Raw genomic sequence first — 13,901 nt, forward strand, 5'->3', positions numbered from 1 at the left:
TTGAGCTAGCTAGGTCAGTTCCGGCTTTCCGGCCAGTTTCACATACTTGGTGGTCAGGTTCCACTTTCTTAGGCCGCCTTTGAATGCAGGGACGGTGTAATACAGAAAGAAAATGAAGAGGTTGACGAGAGGAATAGCCCAAATTTAGATGAAGCATCGAAACTGGAAACACGTCCTGATCATGATTAAGATTTAGGGTTCTGATTTCGAAAGGCGTGACCATGTTTGCTACTGATCTTCTGGTCACAACATTTCCAAGCATAGATCGAATAGTCGTTGCCATGCCGCCCTCCCACACTTCTTGTCAGTGCCTAGTCGTGGAACTGACTTAATATTACAACCATATGCGTAAACCCTAAGCCGTAAACCCTAAAATCCCAGCCCAAACTAATAAAAAAAAAACGAAAATGGAATAATTTTCTTTTCTACTGAAGTCTATATCTAAACTCTAAAGTCTACATTAGATAACCCACCAGGCAACATCAACCGAACTGAACTAATGAAAACTACATATTCAAGAATAAAATATATTGACTTACAGTTAATATACCGTTTCTCAATTTCACGGATCATTCTTCAAAATGTTCAATTGCACAACTCAAATTGTGGTGCAACTAGAGCAGTTTGGAAGTTGTTTATGCAGTTTATTTTTATCCATTTTCTTCTAAAATAAATTAACTATTTTTATTTATGTATTTAATCTCATAATGAATAAATAAATGACGTGGCATCTACTATATCATTTTTTTTTTTGAGGGGCATTTACTATATCATTGGAAATTCATAGTCGTTTTTTTTTTTTTGTTTTTTTGTTTTTTTTTAAAGGGCTGTGCGGCAGCCCTCAAGCCTTGATTATGAAATGGATGAATACATAGGGGCGGGGGGACATAGTGCTTAAACCCCTTATTACAATACACCTCAAGAGAACCTCCTGAATAAAAACAGAAGTCTCTACAACTACAATATATTCAAACATACACCAAATAGCAAACAGTATCATACAGACTACTCCATTTGCTTTACAATAACAGTGGCATATCGGAAAGTTAAAGCAATGTCATAGAACCAATAAAGTAGTTTTCCCAATATGCTGACGACCGGAAAGAAATCCGACGACACATCGTTTCATCCTGCCACCAAGAGGTTGTAACCAATTCATGATCCGTCGCCTCGCTAAGGCAGACAAGGCATACTGAGTATGCAAACTTGGACAGCGCCCACATGTCCTTACCAATAGGTGGTAGGGATTTATTGTAGGGTTATTGACCAAAAGCACCAAAATGAGCAAAAATTATCCAACCTCCAGTGAGAGATTTTTATTCCCACTAACCCAATTACAGATTCAAAAGACGATTCTACCCCCAAAAAATTTGAAAATTACTCAACGGCACAACGACTCTCTCTCTCTCTCTCTCTGCGCGCATCAAAAACGGCAAACGAACCCGCTTGACCACCAGTATCTTCTTCTGCAAGCGGACGACAAGGAACGACAGTGGACTGCCGCCACCTGGATCACGGTCGTTGCCACTTGGATCTGCCGCCATCATCGCGTATCACGGTAAAATCGTTGCGCCAGTTTGAATTGGTATAGGGCTACCAGTCACCTAAGGCATCGTCGTTGTAGAGGACGCGTAGCTTGCCGGCGACTTTGGTAACGGTATTGGTCTGATCTGATAGCACTGGTTACCGCTACTTCGGCGCGACGAAGAAGCTGCCGATGTCAGGGAGCTTTTCGAGAAGCTGTCGATGCCGAGGTATGACACTATGACATTTACAAGAGGATTGATGCTAGCTATTTTAGATACAGGGACGACGACGACGGGTTTTGGAGAAGCTGGAGGTTGTGGCAGAGGAGAAGATGAGGGCGAAGGTGGTCCAGCTATTGACTTGGGTGAAAAGAGCATTTTCTGGGTGTCCAAATAAGTTTTCTTTTTGGTAAAATATGGGCAGAAGGCCCAGAAAGAAAGAAAAAGGAAAAAAAAAAGAGGTTGTATTGCGGGCAATAGACGTCTATTAGGGGCAATAGATGTTTTGAATTAATGTAATCTTGTCGTTTTTTTTTTCTTTAATCAAAGTTTTATTTGTTTAAATTTATGGAGATTAGTTTCTATTTCGGCAACTGAAAAAGTTCTATTGGGGGGCAATAGATGTCTATTAGGGGGCAATAGATGTTTTGAATTGATGTAATCTCATCTTTTTTTTCTTTAGTCAAAGTTTATTTGTCTAAATTTAAGGAGATCACTTCCCACTTCGACGACCGAAAGTTCTATTGGAGAGCAATAGGAGTCTATTGGGGGGAAATAGACTATTGGGGGCTGCAATAGTCGTCTCTATTGGGGCAATAAACCTTTCTAATGACCTATGAGATATCCAACGACCTCTTTGGGGACATCCAGTGAGGTTTTCAGAAAAGTCTAGTGGGCAACGGCCGAAATCAGGCGACCGGTGACTGGAATCCGACTTCAGGTGACAGGAATCAGGCGGCCCATGACAGGGCTCCGGCGAAGTCTCGTATGGTTTTTGTCACGGACACGTTCTCGAGTAGGGAATTTTTTTTCGCTTCCCTCAAGTCCGTGATGGCGCCTTGCTGCCCCCCATATGACAACAAGACCAACCTAGCACACCTCAGAGTAGAATGTGCTTATCACTCCAGTGGTTCGCTGCCAACCCACACTCAAAGTGGACACCAATGTATGGATGAATGTTTCAATCAACAAAACACACGAAATACGGGGAAACCCCAACCTTTTATTAACTCACACTTAACAAAAGGAACTTGTGTTGGATCTCCACAATACACTCCTTATAGAATGTGTTTAGAGGCTCAACACACTTGGCTATTTATAAAGGGCAGCCAACCCTCGAAAGTTGACAACCGTAACTTCCCTAGGTACATGTGTCGAACACCCCACGCTTTTCTCACACAGCTGACAACCCCAACCACCTAGGTTTATCCAAAAGGGAGTTATGTGTACTCAAGGCAACATCCTCCAACTTCCTTTGGATAGGAGCTAATAACCTATGCTAACCGTCGCTTGCATCGCCCTTGCATCAGCTTGCTTGCTCGGGCTTACGTCACACACTTGCAGGTTGCTTACTTGATTGTCAGCATGCCATCCTTGCCCCTCGCTGTGTGCTACCCCTGATAGTCCCTCACACAGGCCATGCATTGCCTACTCTCAATGTATGGGCTTGCCATCATTGCTTAGCGAGGTTAACCCTCGAGTCTCCCTCCTTGCCTGCTAATGGGCCAATGTTGGCTTTGCCTGCTGCCTGCATGCTTGGCTGGCGAGGCTTGCTCTCTCAAACACTAGACTCCCTTGCCTAGTCTTCCTTGGACAACCCTTGTTGCCCTTCGACACTCGAGGTAGGCGCAAGACATGCCTTAACCTCGGTGCTTTCATCCCTTGCACCTTCAAGGGTGTGACAGTCTCTCTCTCTCTCTCTTTCTCTCTCTCTAAGTAACAAAAGGGTGAGGGTAAAATAGTCTTAAAAAAATTAAAAAAAAATAAAATAAAAAACTTAATTCGGTATTAAGGAAGACTTCCTTAGAGTATTTTAGGTAAGGGAGAATTAAAAAAACTTAATGAGGTAAGAGAAAAAAATCCATAAAAATGGGGTAAATGGACAAATTCTCTTTATTGTACCTAAAATACACTTAAACTTTAAACAAGCTACTACAAATAAAACTAGATCACAAGCCCACCAGTAAAGGCCCATCAACAAAGCATAGGTCCACGACCCAACTTCCCAAATTTTAGGTCAAGTTAGCGTTCAATCGGGCCCCAACCTTGACTTCTTCCTCTGCTATTCTCTGTTCTAAATTTCAAGCTGTTCTACTCAGAGTTCTACATTTCAAGGTAAGAAGAAAGTCACTCGTTTTTTGCGATTAACTGATAAAGTCCCTATTGCGTACTAATTCTGTGATTCTCCATTTACAGAATATGGCTTTTCGTTCTGTGCTTGGAAAGATGGGGAAAACTGTGACTATGACGAGTAGCAAATGTATTCACAAAAATGGAAGACTAGTTTTGAAGCTTGGGAATTTTGAGGCCGAAGCTATCAACCACAAAAACAATAACAATAATAAGGATGCGCCTTCGATGGATGATCCTCTTACTGCTTATCTCTCTGAAATGGGTTGTTATGATGAATATGGGATTCTAATTCCAATGACTGTTAATCGGGTATATGATGTTAGTTAATCTGTTAATGAATGCTAATTTGTATCAATTTGCAGTATCCCATTACTCTCTTTTTATATGAACAGGGGATTGATTATCATATGGATTTGGGGGGTATAGGGCCTGCCCATTTTGCTGTGGAAGAGTTCAACAAGCGAAAGGTATGCATGAGCTTATTACATGCATTAATTCACTAGTTAGCTCTTCTGTGAAAGAGTATATATAACATATATGTTTGCACCTTCAAATTTGACATATACACCTCTCTGAAAATTTTTGTTTTATACTTCTGATTTTACCCTTGGCCAACCTCAGTGTGAAGCGACCGATTCTTGCACCATTTTCGCTTGCCTATCAGAATAACTTTTCCATAGGAGTCTTTGAAAAGGTTGTAATGCTTTGGTGGGTAATGACCAAGTATTGCTCATTGAAAATGCAAATGCAATTTAGCTACTTTGATCGTTATTGGAATTCGGATGAATTTTCAGTTTTACAAAAGAGAAAATAAGATTTAAAATTTTGAAAAACTGAGGTGTATTTGGAAAATTTGGAGGTGCAAACAGAACTTCCATATCTCGTATCGTGTTAAATGTATATTACACTTGTCAATCTTTCTAGACTGCTTTCGCAATGCATGCTTTCTATTGTACATATCTTTCTTACCAAGTGGTTATGGACCTAAAACAAAGCATAAATATCGTTTCCATATATCTGATTAAGGGCTTGGTTTGGGTTCATAATCCTCTTCTAGAAAACCCAACTGCAACTTGTGAGAGTGCAGAGAACCTGGATGAAGCCGCTGTATCATCGTAAATGTATGTATAGACTAATATTGGAAGCAGCTGATGCCACCGGTGTGGTGAACTTTTACCTAGTGTATGTTAAGATAGATGATTTGACTGAGGGCATGTGGTTGAAAGAATTCAATATTTTCCGTGATAGTGGATACCCTTCAAGACTATATCATCACCTAGGTAACTAATTATTGATATTGTAGCATGCATTTTGCTTTGGTTGCACAATATTTATTGTTATTGATCAATGTATTTTGCTTGAAACAGACAACTTCTTTGTTGAATGATGCCTCATTCAGAGGGGTGGTAATCATTTGGTATGCGTTGCAACTATAACAGAGGTGTGAGGTGTCAGTCATAGGGTTTCCTTTCCCGTTCAGGATACCATTTTGGAGATTAATCACTTCGATTAATAGGAAAATTCTAGTAACTTTGAGGGCAGAATTCAGCATTTCGTTTTATTGTTTATAAATTAAATGTATGACGATATTGTCTGGCAATGCGTAAACCCGTTTAAGGCTTCTACTAGGGCTAGCTAGAGGAAATGATTTTGAAGAATATGATTGTACATTAGGGTTTTCAAGTGAAGCTGAATGTCATCTTTCCCAGATTTTGTACACAGTTTCTTTCGCATGTGCTATGAATTAAGGAAGCAATTGCAAGTATCATCATTCAATTACTGCAGATGGAGAAGCATTGTTGAGAATGAGGCAAAGGTTTAGATTTTGAAACCACGATGGGCAATTCAGTGATATTATTATTATGTATTACATTATTTGTTTAGCATTCCTACAGCTTCATTTGTGAACCCGTGTAAAGGCTTCTACTAGGGCTCGAGGAAAATTCTATATATGCTAAAACAGAGTAGAAGGTACTGTAGCTTATGAACAGTACTCCCTCGAGGGACTTAAATCGTGTTTAGGTTTCCAATTGAAGCTGAATGTCATGTTTTTCTCACTTTGTAAAGTTTCTTTTGCATTTTCTATAAAGAAAGCTACCAATCATTATCGTTCAATTACTGCAGTTTGAGATGCATCGTAGGAACTAGGCAAAGATCGACATTCTACTTCTGACACTGCGATGGGAAATTCAATGATTAGTATCGTGTCCGATCTGAAGGCCATCGCGACATGACCAGTCATTCTAGAGCTCTGTGGGGGATGGTGCAACACATGCACAAGAATTCCATAGTAGTACTATGATAGTAGGGCTGTAGGGTGCCAAAGAAACTAGGAGGCAGAAGCTACTTCAACGTTTATAAGTACCATGATAGCTCAGGTAGTTGCCCTTTCCACAAATAGAACCCGACAACTTGTTACTTCTTAACTACAGTAAGTTTGCAAGTACAAACCTGATATATATCAGAATATTTTTATAATATTAACCTAAACAGTATCTTGAAATGGTTCACCGGCTCAAAAACTCTTCATCAACAGAGAATTTAACCACCAAATAAACTGGCATCTGATGCTGTAGATCGATGACACGTTCTCACACCGAAAAGCTATCGTGTTAGAAATAATATGATAATATCCGATTTGAAAAATTAAACATTTGGATCCACTTTCTTAGGCTGCCTTTGAATGCACGGATGGTGATGAAGAAGGTGACGAGAGGAATAGCCCAAATTTAGATGAGGCATTAAAACTGGAAACACGTCCTGATCATGATTCATGATTAAGATTTAGGGTACTAATTTCGAAAGGCGTGACCTTGTTTGCTACTGATCTTCTAGTCCCAAAATTTCCAAGCATAGATCAAATGGCCGTTGCCATGCCGCCCTCCCACAATTTTTGACTTTTTGTCAGCGCCTAGTCGTGGAACTGACATAATATGAGAACCATATGCAGATATATATAAACTCTAAACCTTAAAATCTCAGACCAAAATAATAATAAAAAAACAAAATGCATGGAACTAATGAAACTTACATGTTCAAGAACCACAAGTGACTTACAGTGTTAACATTGCATCCATGGAGATAGAACTTGAAACCCTAGAAACGAAGAAGGAGAAGCTTACCAGAAGCTAGAGCTAGAGAAAAGCTTGGAAAATATCTGAATGTAATTTCCAAAAATGAAAGTCACACCAGAATTATTACAAACCACCTATTTATAGTAGTCAACTGAGTAACCTAACTAACTTTCCTAACGACCAAGTTATTACAGCTTGGATGAACTAAAATGAATTACAGCCACATCAGCACACCGACTTCTATATATAGTCATAACAGTTGCCACCTTTGACTAGGAAAGCTAGGAGCAAACTCAGTGACTCGGTTAACACCTCCCCTCAATCTTAGTGGGGTTCATCACACTAAGATTGGTGCAGTGTGTTTGAACCCAAAATTAACATTTTTTCCCAACAAGGGGGACTCGAAGAAAACCGGGCAATTATTGTTTTGAACGTCCACCATAAATACTTTGAACGTCCAAAATTTCAAGAAGAAACATAGCATAATTGGGTTATACGGGTTCACTTCGTGTTGGCGGGTTGACCCGTGGCCGACCCATTTATTAAATGGGTCATGGCGGGTTGACCCACCGTCGACCCGCTTTTTAATCGTGCGGGTTCAACCCACTTTATTTCGTGCGGGTTTCGAGTCGTGTTATCGGGTCGTGTCGGAATTGAGTACTCATGCAATTAAGTACTATCTATGGTGGGCCATCATTCACTACCAATGGTGTGCAAGCGAGCAAGTCTTCAATGCAATTAAGGTTTCATGAAGGTGGAGCAGTTTGAGTAAGTTACAATCATGCTTAATTGCAATAAATTAACAAGGGGTATATATTCCTGCATGCCACTATGCTACGGAGTCTTCGCAGAGATATACTAAGATACGTGCATATCCTACAGTTCGCATCCAAAAGTTTACATCCTAAGAGGCAATTAACCTTTGCCTATATTCTAGCAGCGACAGAGGATAATTATTAATTATTGTACAACTAGTTATCAAAACTATTAAGAGTTTTGATTTGATTCAAGGCCAATAACTGTGGCCTAAAATATAGTATTTCATTCATATTTGGAAAGTGAATCTACGAGCAGCCTATATATAGAGGCTAAAGACGATATACGAAGACAACTCTCAAATCAATCAATCCCTCAGATTATCAAGTCTCCCCGAAGTAACCTCTCTTACCGGTGACCACGTTCCAGTCCCAGTCTCCTCGAGAGCCGACTGTCAGCGCCACCAAACCAACCCGGCAATCGTGCTTCCAGTCCTAGTCTCTCTAAGAGCCGACTGTTAGTGCTACTGCCACCGATACTACCAGCGAAGCAAGGGTAACGCCTTCGCAATCCAGCGAAACTAAAGTCACGCTTTAGCAAAACCCGTGCTTTCTCCAACTTCCCAGTGATTGCTCTGTTTAGTCTACAACACTAAGTATCGATTCGGTGAATGCAAGAGACCACAACCAAAGCCGTTACCCGTAAGGCAAGAAGTCATTTTCCGGAAGGCAGAGAAAAGAATCTTGTGATGAGGTTGGTGCTCTCCTCGTCCACATCGTTTGAGAAGAAGTCAGGTCAAGGGAAGCCCCGACGACTGCACCCCACGGTGCTGGCACGCTCGCGCATTCAAAAGAGACAGTTTGCACCGCACTGATTTTCGCGTCAAACACAGTGTTCCTTGAACACAAGGCTATGTAACCCTTTGGTAAAGACATCAGCAGTCTGTTGAGATGTAGGAACATATTGCAACAACAAATCCCTCCTTTGAACACATTCTCTCACAAAGTGAAAATCATTGTCAAGATATTTAATTCTGGAGTGAAACACAGGATTAGAGCACAAAGCAATAGCAGACAAGTTATCGCATTTGAGAAGAGGAGGTGCAAGCACTTTAACATGAAGATCACAGAGAATGTGTCTCATCCATGATATTTCAGTTGCAGTATTTGCTAGAGATCTGTACTCAGCTTCAGTAGAACTTCGTGACACAGATCCCTACTTTTTAGATTGCCATGAAACTAGACAATGCCCCAAATACACAATGAAACCAGTTGTAGACCTTCGTTGATTTATTTCTCCAACCCAATTAGCATCACAATATCCTGTAATATATGTTGGAGACTTTCCATATTTGTAAAACAAACCATAATCAATGGTGCCTTGGAGGTATCTGAGTATTCTCTTCACTGAGGCAAAATGAACATCAGTAGGAGATGACATAAATTGACAAACTGTGTTTACCGCATATGCAATGTCTGGCCTTGTAAAAGTGAGATATTGCAGTGCCCCAACAATGCTTCTATAAAGTGTAGGATTAGACAATGGTGTACCTTCATCCTTAAGCAACTGAGCATGAGGTAAGCAAGTAGTATTACAATCTCTACAGGTTCCAAGGCCAGCCTTTACAAGAAGTTCCCTTGCATATTTTTCTTGAGATAAAAAGAGTCCTGTCTATTTATACCTAATTTCAATTCCCAGAAAATATGACAAGGGTCCAAGGTCTTTCATATCAAACACATCACTGAGCTCAGTAACAACAGATGTTATTCCAATCTTGTCTGATCCTGTTATAACAATATCATCCACTTATAATAGCAATGCTATCACACCATGATCAGTAACCTTCACAAACAGACTAGGATAAGAATGAGAAAATTTAAATCCTAGAGAAGGTAGGAAATTAGTAAACTTCTCATTCCAAGCACAAGGAGCTTTTTTAAACCATACAGAGATTTTTTCAGGTGACACACATAATCAGGATGAGTAGGATCAGAGAAACCTTGAGGTTGGTACATGTAAACATCTTCTTTGAGATCACCATGCAGAAAAGCATTTTTGACATCTAACAGTCTTAATTCCCAATTATTCATTGCAGCAAGTGCAAGTACAAGCCTCACAGTACTGTGTCTAACAACAGGACTAAAGGTTTCATCATAGTCAAGTCCTTTCTCTTGGCTATGCCCTTGAGCCCAAGTCTAGCTTTATATCTTGAAATGTTACCATCAGGATTCTTCTTGATCTTGAAAATCCATTTACTGCCAACAATGTTTTTACCCTTAGGTAAAGGTACCAAACTCCATGTACCTTGTTTTTGAAGAGCCGTTATTTCTTCAAGCATTGCATTATCCCATTTTGGAATACCAATTGCAACTCTAAAGCTCTTAGAGTAAGTTCACCCTTTGGGTCACTAGGTCACTCACTATTCACTACGTTTTAGTGTTAATTGATGTGCTCATATTTTCCTATTTTGTTATGCTTCTTAATCTTGATATTTATGTTTAGTTCTCCTTGTTTATGGTTCATTTACTTAGTTTAGTGTGTTTATAGGTATGAGGAGCAAGGATGAGAAAAAGAAGCAAAAAGAGAGGAAAAGGATTGAGGGTGGTTTGCAATCCTAACAACTGAAGCAGCCTCTGCAGAATGGCTAACTTTGAGGATTAAACTGTACTGATCCAGAGATAACCAGAAGACGAGCCTTATATGCACGGAAAGCCCTGAATGTCTAGTTTCTGGAGAATTTTACGGTTCGTGATTTCGATATTCCTAGAGAGAGATATGGCCGTTTAAGTACAGGCAGTTCAGTCGATACGCGGATCTGCGACGTGTTTCCAAGAGCTCGAGTTTTCAAGGCCTGAATGACTTAGCAAAATTCTGGGAAAATTGATATAGCATTATGGACCGTCTGAGAGCCCAACAAATGTTTCCTTGGAATTTTAGAAGTGCCACATCACCTTTCTTTTGTGCTAAGTTATTAAGGAGTTCCAGAAGCCTAAAGCAAGAAGGAAAAGTTGCATCCTATAAAAGGAGAATGTGTCAAGATAAAGAAGTACCATTCAATATCAGATTTTCATCAAAGAAAGCTGCTGCCATCACGTGTTCACCTTCCATCTCCGTTTAACAAGTTCTTTTATGTTTTTAAGATTTTCTATTATGTTTTCTTTGAACATGAGTAGCTAAACTCCTTTTCTAGGGCTAGGATGAGGCCCTAGCATGATTGTTTACATGTTTTGATATTCAATTGATGGATTATTAGTTTCTTTTCAGATGAATTCTTAATCTCTACTTGAATTGTTGCTTATGTTAAGTTCTATTGATTCGCGACCTTTAGGGCTTTGCATCTAGTTATCAGAAGATGAATTTGAGGCATAGCTGCAATATAATTCATATTAGCTTCATGTGATTAAGAATTGTAAATTACATTATTACTTGAGAAAGAAGAATGATTTGCTTGATTTCCTTGTTTTCTAAAACGTAATGAGTCCTGCATGTTAAATTTATACCTGAGAAGGATAAACTGCATAGTTAGGATATACGACCTTTACCCGAGAGGGAGAGAATCATGCACTTAAGGAAAACTATGGTCTAGAGTACCTGAGAAAGACTTAGATACGGGAATTATCATCTGGAGAAACGAAAGAATCCATTGGTTGGTTCAAAACGTAGATAAGATTGCTTGTGGTTGATTCCGACACCCTAGGCTCATCATCATCACGTTCTTACTTCTAATCATTAGAAACTCTTTTCAATTCCAGTTTATTTAGATTCACTTTTTAAGTTTCTGTTTTCAAGTTATTTTCCCATTATCAACAACTCTTTTCAAAACCGTGAAAATCATAGTCTTAGTTTGAGTCATTGTGTGTGTCTTAATTGATTTGTGTTTCTTGTTTTGTGTGTTTTTGGTTTTAATTAATTTAGGTTTTCATATTGTGAATTGACTTAATATCCTCGTGGGAACGACAACCCCTTCTCTTCCATTACTATACTACATCCATCCTGTATACTTGCAGGAATTCCATCATTAATATCACCCTTTGGGTCACGAGCACAGTGTATTTCGTGTCATGGGTCACCCGAAGTCACTTTCTGGGTCACCCACGATATTCATGGTAACACTTGATGTAAACCCGGCACCCATTTTCCTAAAAACATGTGATAGTATTTTAGATCAATAAAACACATAGACTGAAGCAACTAAAATTTTCACATTAGATACAAAAAAATTTAAAAGCTACAAACTTTCATCAAAATTCTAAATTATGTAATTGGGTTTACAATCTAGCACATCAGAACCTAATTACATACTGCAAAGACGAGGATTTAGGATCGTGGTCTCGTCTTAGACTGGTTAGCTCTCTCACTACTAGGAAGAGTACTTCTAATGACATTTTTTTATGGCATTTTATGAAAAAGTCATGAAAAGTAAATTCAATGACTTTTTTTTTTTTACTGAAATGTCATTGTTTATTGATACCAAAATTTTATCTTATGGTTGTGGCGTTTAGCAAACGCCATAGAAGTTTAAAAATTTTAATGGCGTTTGGAAACGTCATAATAATTATTTGAGCCCATGACGTTTGGAAACGTCCTAAAAGCCATGCCCAATTGTTTTTAATCTACCGCTCTATTTCTTTTCATTTCGTGCCTTAAGCCCATCTCATCTTATTTCCAATTTTTTATTTTTTTCAACACTTTACTTTTTTCTTCTCGTTCTTTTTTTCTTCTTCTTTTTGTAAAGATGATCAAAAGATTTCACTCCTATCCCCATGTCCTATCATCAGAATGAGCTATGATCTACCAAGATTGGCCTAACAACTGTGCACAACCAGTTAATGTAAGTATAACCCCGGTAGGAAATCTAGAATTCAACGGATGGAATTTATGTTGTTGCACCTTCTGATGATACTTTCTGTTGAAAGTTTCACTTCTCTGCCTATGATTTTCAGTATCTTGTATTCCATAAGGTGAACTGCTGCAACGACCATTGAATGTTCTAGTGTCCTTGTTGTGTTGGGTATCTTATGCTCTATGTCAAGAAGAGGCAAAGATGATATACATCTTGTTGGATAAACCTACAAATCAGTTATACACAAATCATCATTCTATTATTTGATCATTTCAATTACATATGACATGCATCTTGTGCTCTATGTCAAGAAATTCTTATACTTGCATCTTTAATGGAGGTTACATTTGCAGCAATGCCGGATCCAAGACGTGATGCATCTTTGATGGAGGATGCCTTTGCAGCAATAGTAGATTGAAGGCTTGAGCTCTGAACGCGATTAAAACGAGCCAAAATCTTGAGCATTCTGCATATGGAAGCATGTCATCAATATTAGAACAAATTGATTACTAGTTTTTGGCTGAATTAGTTTTGTGCTTCACTGGTTTGTATATTTTATTCATTCTGGAGAAATGTATTTTTGGTCTCAGAATTCCTCATGATTAGTCTGCATTTGCTTAAATTTGATTGCCTTCCACAAACCCCATCAGAATTCCTCATGATTAGTTTCTTTTCATTCTGCCTTTCCCAAAAAAAAAAAAAAAAATCCTACTAGTGCAACATCTTTCTTCTTTTGGTTGATTTGTTCTAATTGACAAAAAAAAAAAGGAAAAGAAAAAAAAGGCATGTCAATAATTTGTTCTATGGATTGTACATGAGATCTTGGCTGATCTATCTCAGATAATGCAATCAAGCAAAGACCCACTAACATCCATGTCAAATCTACTGTTCATCTACTGTAACGAAGCAAAACCCCATTCTATTATTCATGAGAAATTCACTGGGCAACATCCTTTTCAAATCTACTGTTCATCCACTTTAAACCCATTCGTGAAGATTAAACCAACCATGCTTGCAAAATCAAACTGGAAAGAAAACTTAATTAGTGCCCGTTCGGTAATGTTTTGAAAAACATATTTTTAAAAATGAAAAAGAGAAATAGAGAATGCATTTTCCAAACTAAAAAAGTGTTCGGTATAAAATCTTAAAAAATAGTTTTTCACTTTCTTCATTACATCAGAACCCCATCTTCACAAACAACACAGACTTCAAAGAGCCTTTGATACCAAGACCACCAATAATCATACAACAGTTCTTTATTGCTAATCAATTCCGATTCAATTAACTTAATTCTCATCCACCATTAATTATGCAAGAGATATTTTGTATTCCGTCTTTCTTCTCCTTTAC

The 13,901-nt window shown here is 38.7% G+C and overlaps 1 protein-coding gene across 1 annotated transcript; it reads left to right on the forward strand.

The window, feature by feature from the left end:
* The first annotated feature begins 3,812 nt into the window (after positions 1 to 3,812).
* LOC112168101 lies at positions 3,813 to 5,902 on the forward strand. Its single transcript, XM_024305223.2, has 5 exons — positions 3,813 to 3,860; positions 3,942 to 4,187; positions 4,271 to 4,345; positions 4,936 to 5,158; positions 5,246 to 5,902. Exons 2-5 carry the CDS (start codon positions 3,945 to 3,947, stop codon positions 5,263 to 5,265), a joined length of 561 nt encoding a protein of 186 aa, XP_024160991.1. The 5' UTR covers positions 3,813 to 3,860; positions 3,942 to 3,944; the 3' UTR covers positions 5,266 to 5,902.
* The last annotated feature ends 7,999 nt before the right edge of the window (positions 5,903 to 13,901 follow it).

Source organism: Rosa chinensis, chromosome 5 (assembly GCF_002994745.2).
Source record: "Rosa chinensis cultivar Old Blush chromosome 5, RchiOBHm-V2, whole genome shotgun sequence".
Taxonomy (NCBI): Eukaryota; Viridiplantae; Streptophyta; class Magnoliopsida; order Rosales; family Rosaceae; genus Rosa; species Rosa chinensis.

What these genes read in the sequence shown, in the direction of transcription:
- LOC112168101 (XM_024305223.2), top strand. Translation starts at nt 3,945, where the DNA reads ATGGCTTTTCGTTCTGTGCTTGGAAAGATGGGGAAAACTGTGACTATG. An exon ending in TTCCAATGACTGTTAATCGG is followed by an intron (nt 4,188 to 4,270) that starts GTATATGATGTT and finishes TTATATGAACAG; the next exon opens with GGGATTGATTATCATATGGA. An exon ending in AAGAGTTCAACAAGCGAAAG is followed by an intron (nt 4,346 to 4,935) that starts GTATGCATGAGC and finishes ATCCTCTTCTAG; the next exon opens with AAAACCCAACTGCAACTTGT.